Source organism: Podarcis raffonei, chromosome 13 (assembly GCF_027172205.1).
Source record: "Podarcis raffonei isolate rPodRaf1 chromosome 13, rPodRaf1.pri, whole genome shotgun sequence".
NCBI lineage: Eukaryota > Metazoa > Chordata > Lepidosauria > Squamata > Lacertidae > Podarcis > Podarcis raffonei.
The window spans coordinates 28,423,620-28,439,629 of NC_070614.1; the positions used below are offsets into that span (position 1 = coordinate 28,423,620).

Below are 16,010 nucleotides of genomic sequence, written 5' to 3' on the forward strand. Positions count from 1 at the left end.
ACATGACCTGGAAAGCTGTCTCTTTAATAAAAACGAACTCATAAACAACAAAAAAGGTTTATTGATAAATATTTTATCAGGTTTGTTGAAAGAGCAGACACCAATACAGATTTGAATAACATTTGCATATGCTAATTTATAAGCATAGCTGCAAACGTAACTCAGAGAAGAAAAACAAGCTTTGTCTCCTGCTGTGAGGGCTTACTCTGAGCTATGGCATGCCAATGTGATTTTCTACACCCAGTATACTTATATGTGAATTGGACACCTCCATCCCACCTGAATTGCTTTGGCAATAAATGCTTCTTATGGGCATGTTAAAAAGAAAACAGGATCACTCTCTCACACACGCATGCACTACCTTCCCCTCTCCACCCAGCTGTTGTATGTGCCTCTGGGCAAATACAAGTCTCACTGGCATAAAAGACCCAAAGCTTAGGACAATTGAGCCAGCCCCTATCAATGTCCCTGTACGCAGATGCCACTTTGAGTTGTCACCTGGTAGCAATGCTTAGTTATATCACGGTTGTTGGGATGTCCAATCTGTCATAGAATCATGTCAAATAAATATTAGGTTGTATCCAATGCTAGTTATACCCAGAGTTGACCTATTAGAAATAATGGGCATGGGTAAACTATTAATTTCCGTGGTTCTACTCTCTGTGTAGGATTTAGCTGCCCGCAACCCACTTTCTTCTTCATTTCCTCCCTGCCCCCTTCTTCTTATTCTTCTTCAGGCTGATTGTGAGCAAACCTGAAAGGAAGCTGGTGAAGGGTTCAGGTTTCCATCTAGACCTGCTTCTAATTGTTGGCTTGGGGGGTATCGCACCCCTTTTCGGCGCACCTTGGCTCAGTGCCACCACAGTGAGGACTGTCACACATGCTAATGCCCTGACGGTGATGTCCAAGACTACAGTCCCAGGGGAGAAGGCCCATGTCCAGGAAGTCAAGGAGCAAAGGATCACTGGCTTGCTGGTGGCCATTCTTGTAGGTGAGTTCTTCTGATACAGATTCCAATTTTGGGGGTGTCTAGAGATCAAAGTAGACACTATTTACTTACAAAATAAGTATTTTTATACTGCCATCTCATGAAATATCAGGGAGGTGTACAATGTTGAAATGTAGAATACGATCTAAAAAAAATAAAAATACAGATAATTATTACGGTGAGTGGCTAACACAAGAATATCTTTAATAAAAACTAATTCATAAATGACAAAAAAGGTTTACTGATAAATATTTTATGAGGTCTGTTGAAAGAGCAGACACCAACTAGGCAATACTGAAGGCACCTCTGTGATACACGATTATATATTGCTGCTGTTAGTGTTGTAATACTGGGTTTTTAGTATTGTGCTCTTCAGATGAAGGGTGGCATATCAATTTAATAAATAATAATTTTAACGTAAAAAAAAAAAGGTGAGTGGCTAACAAAAATTTAAACAGTTGCAAAGGCCTGTTTGCATAAAAAGGTCTTCAAAAGATGCCTGAGAGTAAAAAAATGAGGATGCTTCCCAAATCTCTGGTGGAAGAGTGTTCCATTAGCATGGGATTGGTGACACTAAAAGCCTGATTTCTAGTTGACCACCTGTCAGGTCTCTGAAACACAAGTAATACCGTATTTTTTGCACCATAACACTCACTTTTTTCCTCCTAGAAAGTAAGGGGAAATGTCTGTGCGTGTTATGGAGCGAATGCCTACGGATGGCGGGGGGATCTGCTGGTCGTGAGCAGAGGATCCATGGTTCCCCTTCCTTCCCTCCTCCGTGGCTCACTTTGAAACAGTAAAGCGGGAGAAGAGCCGCTGAGTGGGGAGAAGAGAGGGACAGAGAGCCTGCTTGCTTTAAAGGAGCAAAGCGGGAGAGGAGAGGAGCCTTCTCCTCTTATATCCCTCTTCTGCATTATTAACAGCATCCTTCTCCACCCACCCCACGTGTGTTCCTTGTCCCTTGAGTGCTTTTCCTTCCTTCCCCGCTTAAAACATGGTTACAAAGCACGGATCCACATGGATCCTCAGGATTTTTGCACTGGGTCACCCCAAATTCACCATCAGATCACATAGCATGTCCATTGCACCAAAAAAATCATGCACCCACTGTTGCCTGGGGCCGCAGTGGTGCAAAAACGTGGTTACAAAGCATGGATCCACATGGATCTTAAGGATTTTTGCATTGGGCTACCCCAAACTCACCGTCAGATCACATGTCTGTGGCCACAGCATGAACCACAAAAATCATACATCCGCTGTTTCGTTTAGAATATTTTTTTTCTTGTTTTCCTCCTCTAAAAACTATGTGCGTGTTATGGTCGGGTGCGTGTTATAGAGCGAAAAATACGGTAAGTAACAGTGTTCCTCTGGTTGATCTCAGTGATGTAAAGAGCTCAGGGGTTCCTTAGGTTTTCCTGGAGCCAAGTTGTTCAGGGCTTTGTATTTCAACGCCTTGAATCCGGCCCAGTAGCTTATGGGCAGCAGAAGTTCCACATGCTCTCAGGTGCCTGTTCCCATCAACAGTGTCACTGCTACATTCTGCCTGAGGCTTCCGAACCAGGCCCAATGGCAGCTCCACATTGAGTGCGTTGCAGTTATCCAGTCTCAAGGTTACCAACGCAGTTGCCAAGTGATCCTGATATGGCCCTAAGCTGCTGTATAGCTGTGGGCAGGCATGTTTGCTCCCATTTCTTCCCTGTTCTCTCACAAAGCAGGGTGCGGCAAGGTGTCTAATTTTCCCATTGAAAGGAGCGCAGAGAGATGAGAAGAGCTGAACATCCCTCACTTTACTGCCCTGCACTCCTTTGCTTCCACTTAGGCACTTTTCTCTCAACCCAGCTCTCGCTTTTCACCGAAAACTTTATCACTCGCTTTATACATCAGGCGTGGGAACCCTGTGACCTTGCATGTGTTGTTGGACTGCATCTCCCAATACTGGACATATTGGCTTGAGCTGATAGGCCTTGGAGTCCAAGAATATTTGGAGGGCCATAGGTTTACCCCGTGGTTATATATGAATGGGGCAGACCCTGGGAAAGCATCCCCACCCCCAGTTTCTGCCCTTCCTCTTGTAGCTTGGCACTGTCCACCTTTGTATGAAAGAGGCTGGATGAAAGGGGGGAAATTATGGGTTCAGTTTCAAACTAGTATGAATAATCTGCTAGACTTGATAGGTAGCAGATTTATGAATGCCCTTGAGGAAATACCTGTTCTCACAAATCCTTAATTCACCCGTGGATCTCATTGCTGTGTTCTGATAGTCTCTAGAATAGGTTTATTTTGAGAAGAACTGGGTAAAGCCATCGAGGCGGCTACTAGGTCTACTAGCCATGATAAGAAGTGGTGCAACCCCCATGCTTGGTGACATCTTGAAAACCAGATGCTGGGGAAATAACGAACAGGGGATTAATTATCGCCATCAAGTTCTGCTGTGGTATCTTAACTTGTAACTCTTGGTAGGCAGAACAGAGAGCCAGATGGACAGTTGGCTTGCTGGGTGGTGATTGTTGTTTGTGTGCCTTCCAATTGGGGAGGAGATCTCCATTGGTGTCACCTTCCAGCTGAAGGCGTGCCATCCTAAGTAACATGTGCCATTGCTTTTTACCCACCTGCAGGCCTTTCCATCTTCATGGAGCCCATCCTGAAGCTCATTCCACTTTCCGTGCTCTTCGGCATCTTCTTGTACATGGGGGTGACATCCCTAAATGGGATCCAGCTTTACGACCGAATCCTTCTCATGCTGAAGCCGCCCAAATACTACCCGGATGTGCCTTACGTTAGAAAAGTAAGCCCGGGGGATCAGAAAAAGTAGTGCTTGGAGGTTCAGGGAGAGCTGTGGTAGACGAAACAGATAAATCCCCACAGGGAAGGAACCCTACTGTTTGAAACATTCATATGGGGTCCCTGATAGTCATGGATATACCTAAAAGGCTTGAGTAGACCTGGTGATCAGTTGTAGAACCTGGCCCTGTGTGTTAATGTCAGGGCTCCAGCTGAAACTTGAAAAGTATTCAGGATGCCTCTGAGCATGTGAAGTACTTTTGTGGCAGAAAATATAGTTTCCAGAAAAGCTGCAGCCTCTTTAGTTCTCTCCCCCCCCCTTCCCAATTGACCATTCTATTCTCTGATCTTGAACCTAAAATTTTAAGAATCATAGAGTTGGAAGGGGGCCTGATTTCAGCTTAACTCCAGCTGGAGGCTTGGATCGAGACAGGATTCACCATGGCTTAGTTCTGGAGTCTGTTTTCTGTGCCTTCAAACCGAACCAGAAGACATGGAAGTCATAACGAAGCACAAGAGTGCATCTGACAACATGGCTGCCCAGTGATACAGGAGAAGGGGGAAGGAAGATTTCCTGGCGAGAAGAGGCAGATGATGGCCTCCAAGTAATATTAAGGCCCACCATCCCAGTCTAGAACTTCGTTGCAAAGAGAAATGCACTGAAATAGCCCCAGGTGGGGCTGTAGCTCAGGGGTACAGCATGTTCATCAAATACAGAAACTTCCAGGTTCAGTCTCTTCAGCTAAAGAGGTCTTAGGTAGCAGTGCTGAGGCCTTGGAGGTCCATGGCCAATCAGAGTGAACCATCACAGGCTAGGCGGTTTCAATGGCCTCAATGGGTGCTTGGCAGCTTCTTAGGAAGATGCACACACAGAGAAAAGTTGAGGCATACTGAATGGTATGACTTGGCCATTTTATTTTGACAGGAGGATTGCTTCTGAACTTTCAGTGGTTTAACTGGGCTTCATGAATCGTAGAATCATGGAGTTGGAAGGGACCATGAGGATCATTTAGTTCAACCTCCTGCAGTGGAGAAATGTGGGGCTCAGACCCACGAGGGTCTCATGCTCTACCAACAGAGCTGTCGGCTGAGAACCATGCTTTCTATCTGTCTACAGACCTTGGTTGTCAGGCGGGAGACAGGTAGGCTGCTGGCACCTCTGACTGTTTCTTGGGTCTTCTTCCTTTAAAGGTAAAGCCTTTGCGGATGCACCTCTTCACCTTCACGCAGATTTTGTGCCTGGTCTTGCTGTGGGCAGTGAAATCCACCCCAGCCTCCCTCGCCTTGCCTTTCATCCTCATCCTTACAGTGCCTGTGAGACGCTACCTGCTGCCATGTTTCTTCAGCAATGTTGAACTCAAGTATGTAAGTATCGTTTGGCTCCTCCTGCTCACTGAGCAACAGGAGGTTTAGATTCAGGTCTCTGCGTGGCCTAAATAGGAAGAAGCAGGGGAACAGCTTGGGATTTTTAGAGTGGTCCCTGTGGGAAATGTTTGTTTATAGAACCTGGATTTCCCCCTATTAGGTCACATCCACACCATATATTTAAAGCACACTGTTCCCCCAAAGAATCCTGGGAACTGTAGTTTACCCCTCACAAAGCTACCACTGCCAGCACTGTTAACAAACTACAGTTCCGAGCATCCTTTAGGAGAAGCCATCTGCTTTACATATATGCTATGGGTGTTGTCCATGCCAGGGAGGGGGAACCTATGGCTTTCAAGATGTGCTGAGACTCCAACTCCCATCATTTCCGGTCACTGGCCATGCTGGCTGAAGGTCTTGGAAGCCTGGAAGTTCTCCATTTCTGCTCTATGATGTGGTTTTCAAACCATGTCCCAAGGAACTGTGGAGTGCTTTAGACATGCTACAGGCGTTCCTCAAATTGAAGCGGCTTAGTCATGCTGGCCACATGACCCAGAAAAACTGTCTGCGGACAAATGTCGGCTCCCTCGGCCAGTAAAGCGAGATGAGCGCCGCAACCCCAAAGTCATTCACGACTGGACTTAACTGTCAGGGGTCCTTTACCTTTACCTTTTAATGGCAGGCCACCTCTCCCTGATAGCTTGCCCATTACTACTGATCTTCCTCTGCATGGCACAGCTAGGAGATGGAAGGGTTTGAGATACAGGAGATCCAAAAGGAAGTACTTCTCTACACAGCTCATAGTTAAACCGTGGAATCCTCTACCACAAGATGTCTTGTGTCTTGATAGCACAGCAGGGAAAGGGAGTCATTGTCTGGGGCCTTGGAGAATCTCTGCCAGTCAGAGCAGACAGTATTAGGCTAGTTGGACCAATGGCCTGTTTGGATATATAACACAGCTTCATGTGTAATGACTGTCAAAGGCCACCTAGCCATCCTTGACAGGTGAAAGACATATGTTTCTCAGATCCAAGAATAGTGCTCTGTTTGCTGGACCACCTCTAACAGTATCTCTCTCCTCAAATTTCCTTCTAGTTGGATGCTGATGATGCTGAAGTGGATTTTGATGAGACAGAAGGCCGGGATGTTTATGATGAAGTCCAGATGCCTCTTTGAGCACACAGTGTGCTGCATCCTTATGACAGATAAGGAATCTAGAGCCCTCCCCCAAAACACCAGGCAAAAAACCCCAAACAAAACCAGAATCTGGAGAACGTTTTCCCCTTATGTATGTTTATCAGTATACAAAAGTGGCATACTGGTAAATACCCCATAGATGTAAATAACATGTTTGACAAAACATGGATTCTGTAGGAATAGCTAGCATATGCTTTAGATATTTTTCAACCAGCCACTGTAGTTCTGTAGTGAAATGTTAACAAAGATTTATAAAATATATATTTCCCCCCCCCAGAAGGTACTTGGGGGCGAGGGGGAATCAAAGCTATGCAAGAATTGTGAGGAGATGGGAAGGGCATCCATGGACTCCACTTTTTATACTACCTGTCACCCCACTGCTGTGTGTGTGTGTGTGTGTGTGTGTGTGTGTGTGTGTTTCCACACAAGTGTGTATGCATGTGTGTCAGGCATTATCCGTTGTGTGCAGAAAGCCCCACCCACGGCCTTCCCAAGGCAGGAAGTACTTCTGCCACTGACATTGATATGAAGTTTTGGAAAGAAATGCTGAAAATCCAATTTATATCCTCAAGACGGGTCAAACAGCTAATGTCAGAATGGACCAAGATGCACAAATGAAGCTGGGAAGAAGTGACATGTTCTTTCTCGGACCTGGGAGATGCTAGGTCAGAAAACTCAGAGCACACAAATGAGGCACAGAACAAAAACAACAGCGAAGAAAGTCAACATCCTGGCAAAGGAAAGAAGCAACAACCATCACCTCAGATTAGAAACGTGATATGGAGGAATGGCAAAACCACCCAGTTGCGGAGAAGGATCATGACTGCTCCTTGAGCGAGAAGGCTGTTGGGTTAACAAAATCAGTTACCATATGTCCTGGCACAGTGGGGAAGTCCATCACACCCCCCCCCCCAAAAAAACAGGTTCAAGGGAAAGCTGCCCCCCAGATTTAACTCTTTTTTGCAATTCCCCCCTAGCCTGCCCCACTTGGACTAAAACTATGGTGCTAAAAAGTCTGGAAGGCATTATCTAGAAGAAATGTCTCTGCCTAGTGCCACTCTGCCTTGCTTGCATCCATTGCCGTTAAGTAAGAGCATGTTACTTCTTCATGGAAGAAAAAGCTATCAAGGGCTCATGGTGGCAACCAGGAGTAGAGGCTGGCGCCTCTGAATATTAGTCACCATAGCAGGAGAGTCTAGCTGTGGGCTTCCTACAGGCATCTTGGCTGGCCACTGTGAGAACAGCATGCTGGACCACATAGGCTTTTGGTTGGATCAGGCAGCAGAGCTCTTTTTATGTTCTTATTAAGGCCACTTTAAGAGAAATGCTCTCTTTAGTATGAATTAGCTACAAAAAATAAGCTTGTCTTAATGGAGAACGATAACCAGGGCTGGGCGTGTGTTTAAAGTGCAGAATCTGTTGTCCTCTGCAGGCTGGTGTCCCGGGACTCTTTAACTTTTTTAATTTTTAAAGGAATTCTAGTCCTCATGATACAGGGAATGCTTGCAAATCTCTTCCAGCAGGTCCTGTCTTTCTCTTTTGCCTCCCCTGCCTTGCATGGTAACACATACCAAAATATATGAAAATCTGTATCAGTGAAGCATAGCTGAGCAGATGCCTGCAAACAAGATTTAAAATTTGCAGAATATATTCTTATTGCAGAGTACATATTTTATTTTTTATCACAGTATACACATATAGCTACAATAACTCTCATATGCACCTGTCTGAGTGGTGCATGAATGTGCCAATAGCAGCTCTGCTTAATGATTTATGGCTAATCTCATGCATTGCTTTATGGGGTTCCCTATCCTCCACTCTCCTCCTAAAAGCTGTGTGCTAGGTGCTGTTTCTCTTCAAACAGCCAGCAGCCTTAAATCAAGGTATATGTCCTCACTGACCTTCATCTGGCTCCTACATGCTGCCGTCACCACCAAGTCAAATAGCTAACGATAAGCTCTCAGGCAAGTAGCTTCCTCCTCCTGATTCTACCTCACGCGGCTAACAAGTGCTACACCTGTCTGTTGAAATGATCCAGACCCTTTTGCACTGGTCTGATGCACAACCCCATCATCTCCCCTCGAATATACGAATCATGTCATGCTATCCGTCAATATATTTAGGATAACTAAAAAACTTCACTTGTTGTGACAAACAGGAATCCAGAGCTGGCAGTAGCTGTTCTAGCATAAATAGTGTTTTTAGTGGTTACTTCCTCAAAAGAAAGTGACCAGACAAATCTGGTACCACATTTTAATTTTTTTAAAAAATGGGCAGCCTGACTTTTCTAAATCCCAGGCATGCATGGGCTACTGTGGTGATTCACTGCAAGCAAAATGCTGTCGCAATATGCCCAGCAGTGCTCTGCCCGTCGTTGCTATTTTGCATAAACCAGGACTGAACCCTGGGCTCAAATTAAGGGTTGGTTAGCATGAATTCAATTAGCAATAGGATTAAGAGAAACAAACGGTAGCATTTCTTCTTCCTAATGCATAACCAATTTATGGAACTAATTGCCACAAGCTGTAGTGATGGACGCTAGCTCTGGTTATGTTGTTTTTATTTATTATTATTATTATTATTATTAAAAGGATTTGATGATTCAAGGACAATCAGTGGATGTTCGACACGACAAATCAGGAGAACCTCCATCTTTGGAGGCAATATACCAATAGCATACCACTAGATAATGAGGGCAAACTACAAGGGAGGGCAATTTGTGGCATGCCTTGTGAGTTTCCCAGAAGCAGCCAACTGGCTACTGTTGAGAAGGCAAAAAATTAGATGAACCATTGGTTGGAGTTTCTGTCTTTTATTTATGCAGCCTCAGGGGGAACAAATCAAGAAACACATTCCAGCTTCTAATCTGAGCAAAATGGTAAACTGAACAGACCGATTAATTAGTTAATGTTGTGTGTCTGTGTGTGCATGTGTGAAGGGGGATCTTGAGACTAGACCCCTCTTTCTTGACAGAATTAACCATACCAGCTTGTGTTGGCTGAAGTGCAACATTTCCACGTTACATTAATTAAAGACATAAACTCTAAGGGCTATGTAATTGTATCCTGAAGCCACACTGCTATAATTAGGGTTGCCATTTGGAGGGGGGGTTTCCTTTGCCTTTAACAGCTGCATGACAGGCAGAAACTCAACAGATGGATCATTTTTTCCAGCATGGCATTGCAGTGATACGGCAAGCTTTACTGGCTGATTTTTTAAAAAATAAAATAAAAATTTGCCACTTAATCTAGGTGTTAAAGGCACAGGAGTCCTCTCAGGAAGAAAGTTGGCATCTCTAGTTGTACACATTTTAAGTTGGTGATAATGAGCTTTTGTAATTTATTAAAATTCATTTTTAATAGCTTTTTGCTTTGCTAGGTTAAAAAAAACACAATGCAGGATTTCACCTGCGCTTTGCATGCAACTGTGTGCTGCATTTCCTTTATGTTATTTTTCTCCGATTGACTTTAGATATGATTGATTCAGCCAATTGTATTACAATTGTTTTCTTGATTTTAACGACAATTAACAAAAGCAATAAACCTTTTTCTTTCTTTTTTTAAGAAAAACAGCAACTTGTTCATTGTATTTTCAACCCCAAACTAGTCTTCAGGTAATCACTGAGTCGGGGGGCAGGATACGGTCAATTATCATTGTTATTAAAGTCCATATGAGCACTCTTCAAGGTGAAGGATTTACATCTTTGTAGGGACAGGCCTCTTCTAATATGATCGGTAGTGGCTCTGTTATGGCCAAACAAGGCCTAGGGGGCTATGGGGTGGTGTGCTGGAAGCTAAGTCCTAAGCCAGCAGCCAAGGCTGCAGCCAATTCCCCAAAGCGATGAGCCTGGTCATGAGTTCAGCAAATCAGATGGACTGGCATCCAAGGGGAGAGGCAACTAAGGTTGTTGGGGATCCCCCATGCTGTGGGGTGAGGGGCAGGGGGCTTAATCCTGGAAGCAACTATGGAGTTAGTCAGATTAATGTCTCTGATTGAAGGGATGAGATTAAGGCCTAGTTTTCACTTTGTGGTGACAAAAAACTGTGTTAGGGCTGTACCACTTCAGATTCCAGGTGAGGGGGTCCCGAAGTTGAACAAATATATACTCTACAACCTTGTGGTGGTGAACAAGTGTGGTGAACAGCTTTTATGCAGAAATTTATTATGGACGGCCTGTTTATTCAGCATCCATCCTGATTTGATTGCGCAAAGCTTATGCGGCAATTAGACTGTCTGGTCTTCATTATTTGTTGATTGGTTTACAGGTGATTAGAAGTAAATGAGCATTCATCCCTATTTGCTTGCAGGGTGATTTAACAGGTCTTCCCCCTAATCATTCTTTCATCCCCCACTTTTCATTGCATTTTCCTGTCCCTTTCCAAACCACAAAAATGTTTGTTTACAGTGTATTTTGTTGCGCTGGGGCAACAAAGTGCTTTAATCCACTTTAAAGGCACAAACAGAGTTCCTTTATGCTTTTATATCCATCTAGAAAAATATAATCTGGAGGCACCCTAGGACACAAAGAGGAGGGCTTTAAAAAAATTAACATACGGTTTTGCTTTATTCACCGTGCAAAACAAAATAAGCATACATAGAATGCACAGCCATCCGTGGAGAGATTTGGGTTGAGGACTGCAGCTCTTGTGTGAACAGAGGTTCTGTGGTTGACTCACTAAAGAAGTGTGTCCTGGAGACTGATGATACTGACAAAAGCATTTCCTCCACCCAGAAAATTAAAAGAGAGGAAGAGTTATCACCTGTCCTTATTCCTGAATTGCTAGTTTTCTAGGTGCAAGGATTTATGTATTTTTAAATAGAGGAGATTTGATCATATGAACCTTCATCTTCCGCCTGAAGGGATACAGTCTAGGCACAGCTTGGCCACCTGTGTGAAAACTAGGCCAAAATCATTGAGGTTGAAGAGACAAGCTGAAGTCAGTCAAAGCAGTCCAGTTCACTGTGGCAGGTACATTGAAGGAAACAGGTTGTGGTACAGGTAGACTGAAGGAAGAAAAAGGAGTGTGGTGCCCTGGCTAGAATGGCAGCCTTAGACTTGGGAATGATGGAAGTTGTGATCTAACAACCTTTGGAGGCTCACAGCTTCTCCAACTTCTGCCCCACAGCCTAGTTCTCTTTGAGGTGGTAAGCTTGGGTCTAGGCTGCCACACCATGTCAGACTGCAAGGGATGTGTGGCTCAAAGAACTGAATGCTCCATCGTATAAAAGAAATTCTGCAGGGTAGTTTCTGACTTTGCTTTTCCACCGACGTTTAAGTCCATCACATGCAAGTTAACGTTTATGTATGGGAGAACATTCAGTCATGTGAGTCCCCAGTAGGAAGCAAACTATCAAAAGGGCTGCATACAAACCGGCTTGCTAAATGTGCACGAGTTGCACAGACCAGACTTTTCTGAATCCACTTCCATCCACACCTGAGCACTCTCAATTGCCATCTACACTAGTGGGCAAAGCTTGATGGGGCGCATTTGCAGTGTGTGTTGCTGTGGGCTCTCCTTAATTAGTACTTCCCCATCTTCCCTAAATTCAGGAAACCTGAGGCCCATTATGAGCATCCACACAGGTATTTGTTTAAAAAAGTTTTCTTATACAGTGGTACCTCGGGGTTACATACGCTTCAGCTTACATACACTTCAGGTTACAGACTCTGCTAACCCAGAAATAGTACCTCGGGTTAAGAACTTTGCTTCAGAATGAGAATAGAAATCGTGCTCTGGCGGCGCGGCAGCAGCGAGAGTCCCCCATTAGCTAAAGTGGTGCTTCAGGTTAAGAACAGTTTCAGGTTAAGAACGGACATCCGGAACGAATTAAGTACGTAACCAGAGGTACCACTGTATATGTGAAAACAGGTTAATAAAATAAATAAATACATGTTGCCCCTGGCCCTGAGCAGTGCCTCATCAATGGAAGTAGGGATGGTGGTGATAGATAGCACTCAGCAAACTTCACCACACATAAGTGCAGCAGAATGTTCATTGCTATGTATAAAAAGTGTTGAAAAATCCATCACTGTCTATTTTACAGTTGGGGTGCAGAGCTTTTTTAAAACTCGGGGACCTGCTCCTGTCTGAGAAAATGGCCCAGAGCCATGTGGCAGCTGTAGGTGGGGCCAGAGGCCAAAATGTGAGGAGCCAGAGATGTGAAATTTACCTTTGTACACCAGGATAGTTTCTATGAACATGCAGCACACACCCCTCTCAATTCCCCACCCAATCCGCCAAGATGCATTATCAGAGCTTATGGACACATTTCAGTCAGGCAAGAACATGCAAGGAAGGTAGGAAGTAGGATGGTGAGGGGTGTGGCCTATAGAAGAGGCCTGAGGGTTAGATTTGGTCCCCGGCCTAGCATTCCCTCACCCATGCTGTATTATATAGTATACTATAGGGATGCCCACGTGGCAGCCTGTGTGTTCATATCTGCAACGTGGTAAAGCGACAAGGGTAGAAGAAGCAAGCCCACTCCCAACAGAATTTACATTTAGCAGCAAATTAAGCAAGAAGCAAAAATGGGCTGCTCTCCGTAAAATGGCAAAAATGCAGCATAACAGAATATTCTCAAAGCAACGATAACCAAACGATTTGCCGCAGAGGAGGGAGATGGGAGCAATATCTTATGCCACTGGGCAGAGCATGAGACTTAATCTCAAATTCATGGGTTCCAGCCCCGCATTGGAGATTCCCGCATTGCAGGGGGTTGGAATAGATGATGCTCAGGGTCCCTTTCAACTGCACAATTCTACTTTTCTATTATCTTCACTGTCACATTCATGACAATCAATACGTATGTATTCCCATGACATTGGGCTTTTCCAAATATATATTAGGAAACATAACAAAAACATTAAAAGCATGAATACAAATTTATCATAAATATGATTAGTGCCCTCTATAAAACTTGATCCATGCACAAAAGTTGCTATCTCAAAAAAATACTTCGTTACAATGGTTTGCAACATATATATTACATTATTTACCACACTTACCTGGGAGTAAGCCCCACTGAACTCAGTGGAGCATGTATCTTGAGTAGACATATGCAAACTGCATTGTCAGCCTTTTACAGTAGGTACAGAGGGGTTAGGGTCGGCCAAATCTACAGTTCTGTGTCCCCTTACTTGGCAGAAAGTTTACCTTGAACTGACTGGGATTTAGTTTGCAATAAATGTGCAGGTACATATTTAAAAGCTACTGCACAGATGCTCAAATCTCCACACACTTGCTCAGGGAAAATGGAGGAAGTAAAAGCAAAACGCAGTACGATTCAGGGTGGGCAGCGAAGGGTCCAAATGGATGGGTCTCGTGATTCAAAATGGGTTTTGCTTTGCCTTTTAAATTCCAAAACTTATCCTTATAATATAAATTACCTGTTAATGTGTTCCCATCATTAGAACATACTTCTATGTTCTGTATGAGAGACAGGGAGACGTGACGCACACGCCTCCCTATCCCAGAGATCCCGGGAAGCGGAGAAATTATTCCCGGTTCCAACTGGAAAAACATCACGGAGAACAGACGAGCGCCGCTCATCCGCGGTGGCCCGTTTTCAACGCGGGTTGCGCGGGGGGTGGGGGGAGGCGAGGGCGGGCGCGCTGATTAGCTCCCTCTGCCCCTTCCCCGCCTCTCCAACCCATAACTCCTAATTGCATTCGGGTCTGTCTGTAAAAGTCGCTTTTGCGTATTGGAATCGGCGTTAATTTGACAGGCAACTCTGAAAGCAGGTGATTGGCTGCAGCCGGAGATGACGCCCTTAACAACAAAGGTGGAGCTGGAAAAAATTAGATTATTGAGAAAGAGAGGGAGGGAGGGAGAACAAAAAAAATATGAAGCCTGGCATTTGACTGTAAAAATCTATAGACGAGTGTCATTTCCACGCAACGGCTAGAAAACAACACCGAAATTAGTGTCAATAATACCCAACTGGGAGTCACAAACTCCTCCTCCCCTCCCTTCCCCGTTGTTTTCAAGGCAGGGAAACTGGCACCTTTTGGGGGGGGGGGAGCCGCTTGTTGCCAAAAATATGTCCGCTCTCAGAAATAATCTAGTGCCTTCGTTGCAGCTATTTCCTGCTCCTTCCGAGTTTTTATTTTTTAATTTATTTCGGATCGCTTCCCTGTCCCCCCCTCCCCGCCCTCTTGATGCAATCGTTTGAAGGTGGGGGAGGAAAGAAAGGGGAGGTCGCAGGAGGAATTAAAATCGAGTGCGTGTGATTTGTGATCGTTTTACAAGCGCCAAGCGAAGAGGATTTGTGGCAAATGCAAGGTTTTCCCCTCCTCTCTTTTCTTTTTTCCCTTTCCCCTCCTCCCTCTTCTCGTTTGACTACAGTGTTGCAAAAGCAGAGAGCAATAAAAACATACGCACATACACACACACACTGAACTCTCTCTCCACACACCCCGAGACACTTAGATCCACAACCTGGTGAGATCCGAGAGAGAGAGATCGGACCACCACCCCCGGGAAAAAATAAATATGCTTCCATTTTTGCAATCCCGTTTAGGGAGCAGATGGAAAAGTGGGGACTTGTGAAGAAAGGCTGTGAGGTTGCCTAAGGATCCGGGAGCCGAAGAGACCGGCTGATTGGAAGAAAAAAGCAGAGCGATGGAGGCGGGGGAAGTGCGAGCTCTCTGCGGGGACTGGAGCGAGTCCACGCCCGGGGCCAGCGCTGCAGAGCTGGCGTGCATTCAACCAACGCTTCCCAGCTAAAGCGAGCCCGGGAAAGAAGAGGGGGGGAGGAAAAAAAGGGGGAGCTTTCCTCCAAAAGCCTTCCGATCTGCAGGTAGGTTGCAGACGTAGAAGGGGGCTCCGAATCTCCCCTCGAATCAGCTCCGGCATGGAGCCCCCCGTTGCAAAGGAGGGTGGGTGGTGGGTAAAGGACGGATCAGGGGGAGGGGGGGAAAGCAGGCACGATCCGAGGCGACGCTGCCTCCAGCCGGGGCTGCCTTTGCGGCAGTGCGAGCGCATGTGGAGCTCGCCATTAACCCGACGCTGCGCTCCGCCATCTGGGGCTGGAGGGAGGCGCTTTTGTTCCCTCCTCGAGCTCCGGCAGCGGAGGAAGACAAGCAGGCGGCGGCCGCTGCTCGGAGGAAGCAGCCACCGTCACTGCTCTCCTCTGCCTGCGTCTCCTGGGTCCTCGGTAAGGCTGAAAAAATGGGGGCTTCCGCTCATTTTTCGGGGTGCATCTTTTTTAAAAAATATATTATTTCGGGGTTTTCCCCCTCCCGCTTCAACACATTTTTTGGGGGTGGAGGAGACGTGTTATTTTTAAATATATTCATATTTGAGAACCGAACAGGTTTTGTTTTTTGGAAAACGTGTTTTGGGGGCGCGCCCCCTTTCCATCGAGCGGGGCATCGGTGGGGGGAAAGCGGATCGCAGCCCCTTTCCGCCTTCCACGCGGTCGCTTAGGCGAAAGAGGCCGCCGCGTTCGGCCATGGAAGGGCGAGAGAGAAGCCAGGCGGTGGCGGATTCTCGCACGCCGATCCTCGCTCTGCAGGGGCAGAAATAACCAGGCGGCACAATCCGGGGGTTCAGAGACTCGATCCCCCTATTTTTTCTCTCCCGCCCATGGTTTAGGCTTATTTTGGAACCGAGGGGGCCCTGCTCGGGTTAGAAAGGAAGGCGAGGCGGTGGAAACAAGCAAGCCGCCGCCGCCTTTC

General features: G+C 45.7%; 2 protein-coding genes and 1 long non-coding RNA gene across 7 annotated transcripts in view; 2 read left to right on the forward strand and 1 right to left on the reverse strand.

Moving 5' to 3' along the window:
* SLC4A1 (solute carrier family 4 member 1 (Diego blood group)) overlaps nucleotides 1–7,238 on the forward strand; it is a 50,702-nt gene extending 43,464 nt beyond the window's left edge. For both annotated transcript variants that reach the window (XM_053362716.1, XM_053362717.1), the window contains 4 exons: nucleotides 738–991; nucleotides 3,604–3,773; nucleotides 4,961–5,134; nucleotides 6,230–7,238. In XM_053362716.1, the coding sequence (XP_053218691.1) occupies nucleotides 738–991; nucleotides 3,604–3,773; nucleotides 4,961–5,134; nucleotides 6,230–6,310 (679 nt within the window). In that variant the 3' untranslated portion in view covers nucleotides 6,311–7,238. The remainder of the gene's footprint in view (nucleotides 1–737; nucleotides 992–3,603; nucleotides 3,774–4,960; nucleotides 5,135–6,229) is intronic.
* LOC128400504 (uncharacterized) lies at nucleotides 42–14,644 on the reverse strand. 3 transcript variants are annotated; one of them, XR_008327333.1, is made up of 3 exons: nucleotides 13,719–14,644; nucleotides 3,196–3,371; nucleotides 42–1,133 (listed from the first exon to the last, which is right to left on the reverse strand). It is a non-coding gene; the product is annotated as an uncharacterized LOC128400504 (long non-coding RNA). The 3 variants fall into 3 exon arrangements; XR_008327332.1 differs by lacking the exon at nucleotides 3,196–3,371; XR_008327331.1 differs by lacking the exon at nucleotides 13,719–14,644 and having other exon boundaries at nucleotides 3,196–3,617.
* A 380-nt stretch (nucleotides 14,645–15,024) lies between these two features.
* Nucleotides 15,025–16,010, forward strand: part of UBTF (upstream binding transcription factor) — a 41,967-nt gene continuing 40,981 nt past the window's right edge. Inside the window, exon 1 of one of the 2 annotated variants that reach the window (XM_053362721.1) lies at nucleotides 15,025–15,130. The gene's annotated coding sequence lies outside the window, so the exon portion shown is untranslated. Of the gene's footprint in view, nucleotides 15,131–15,376; nucleotides 15,488–16,010 lie in introns of those variants that run through there. The other variant, XM_053362720.1, reaches the window with a different exon arrangement.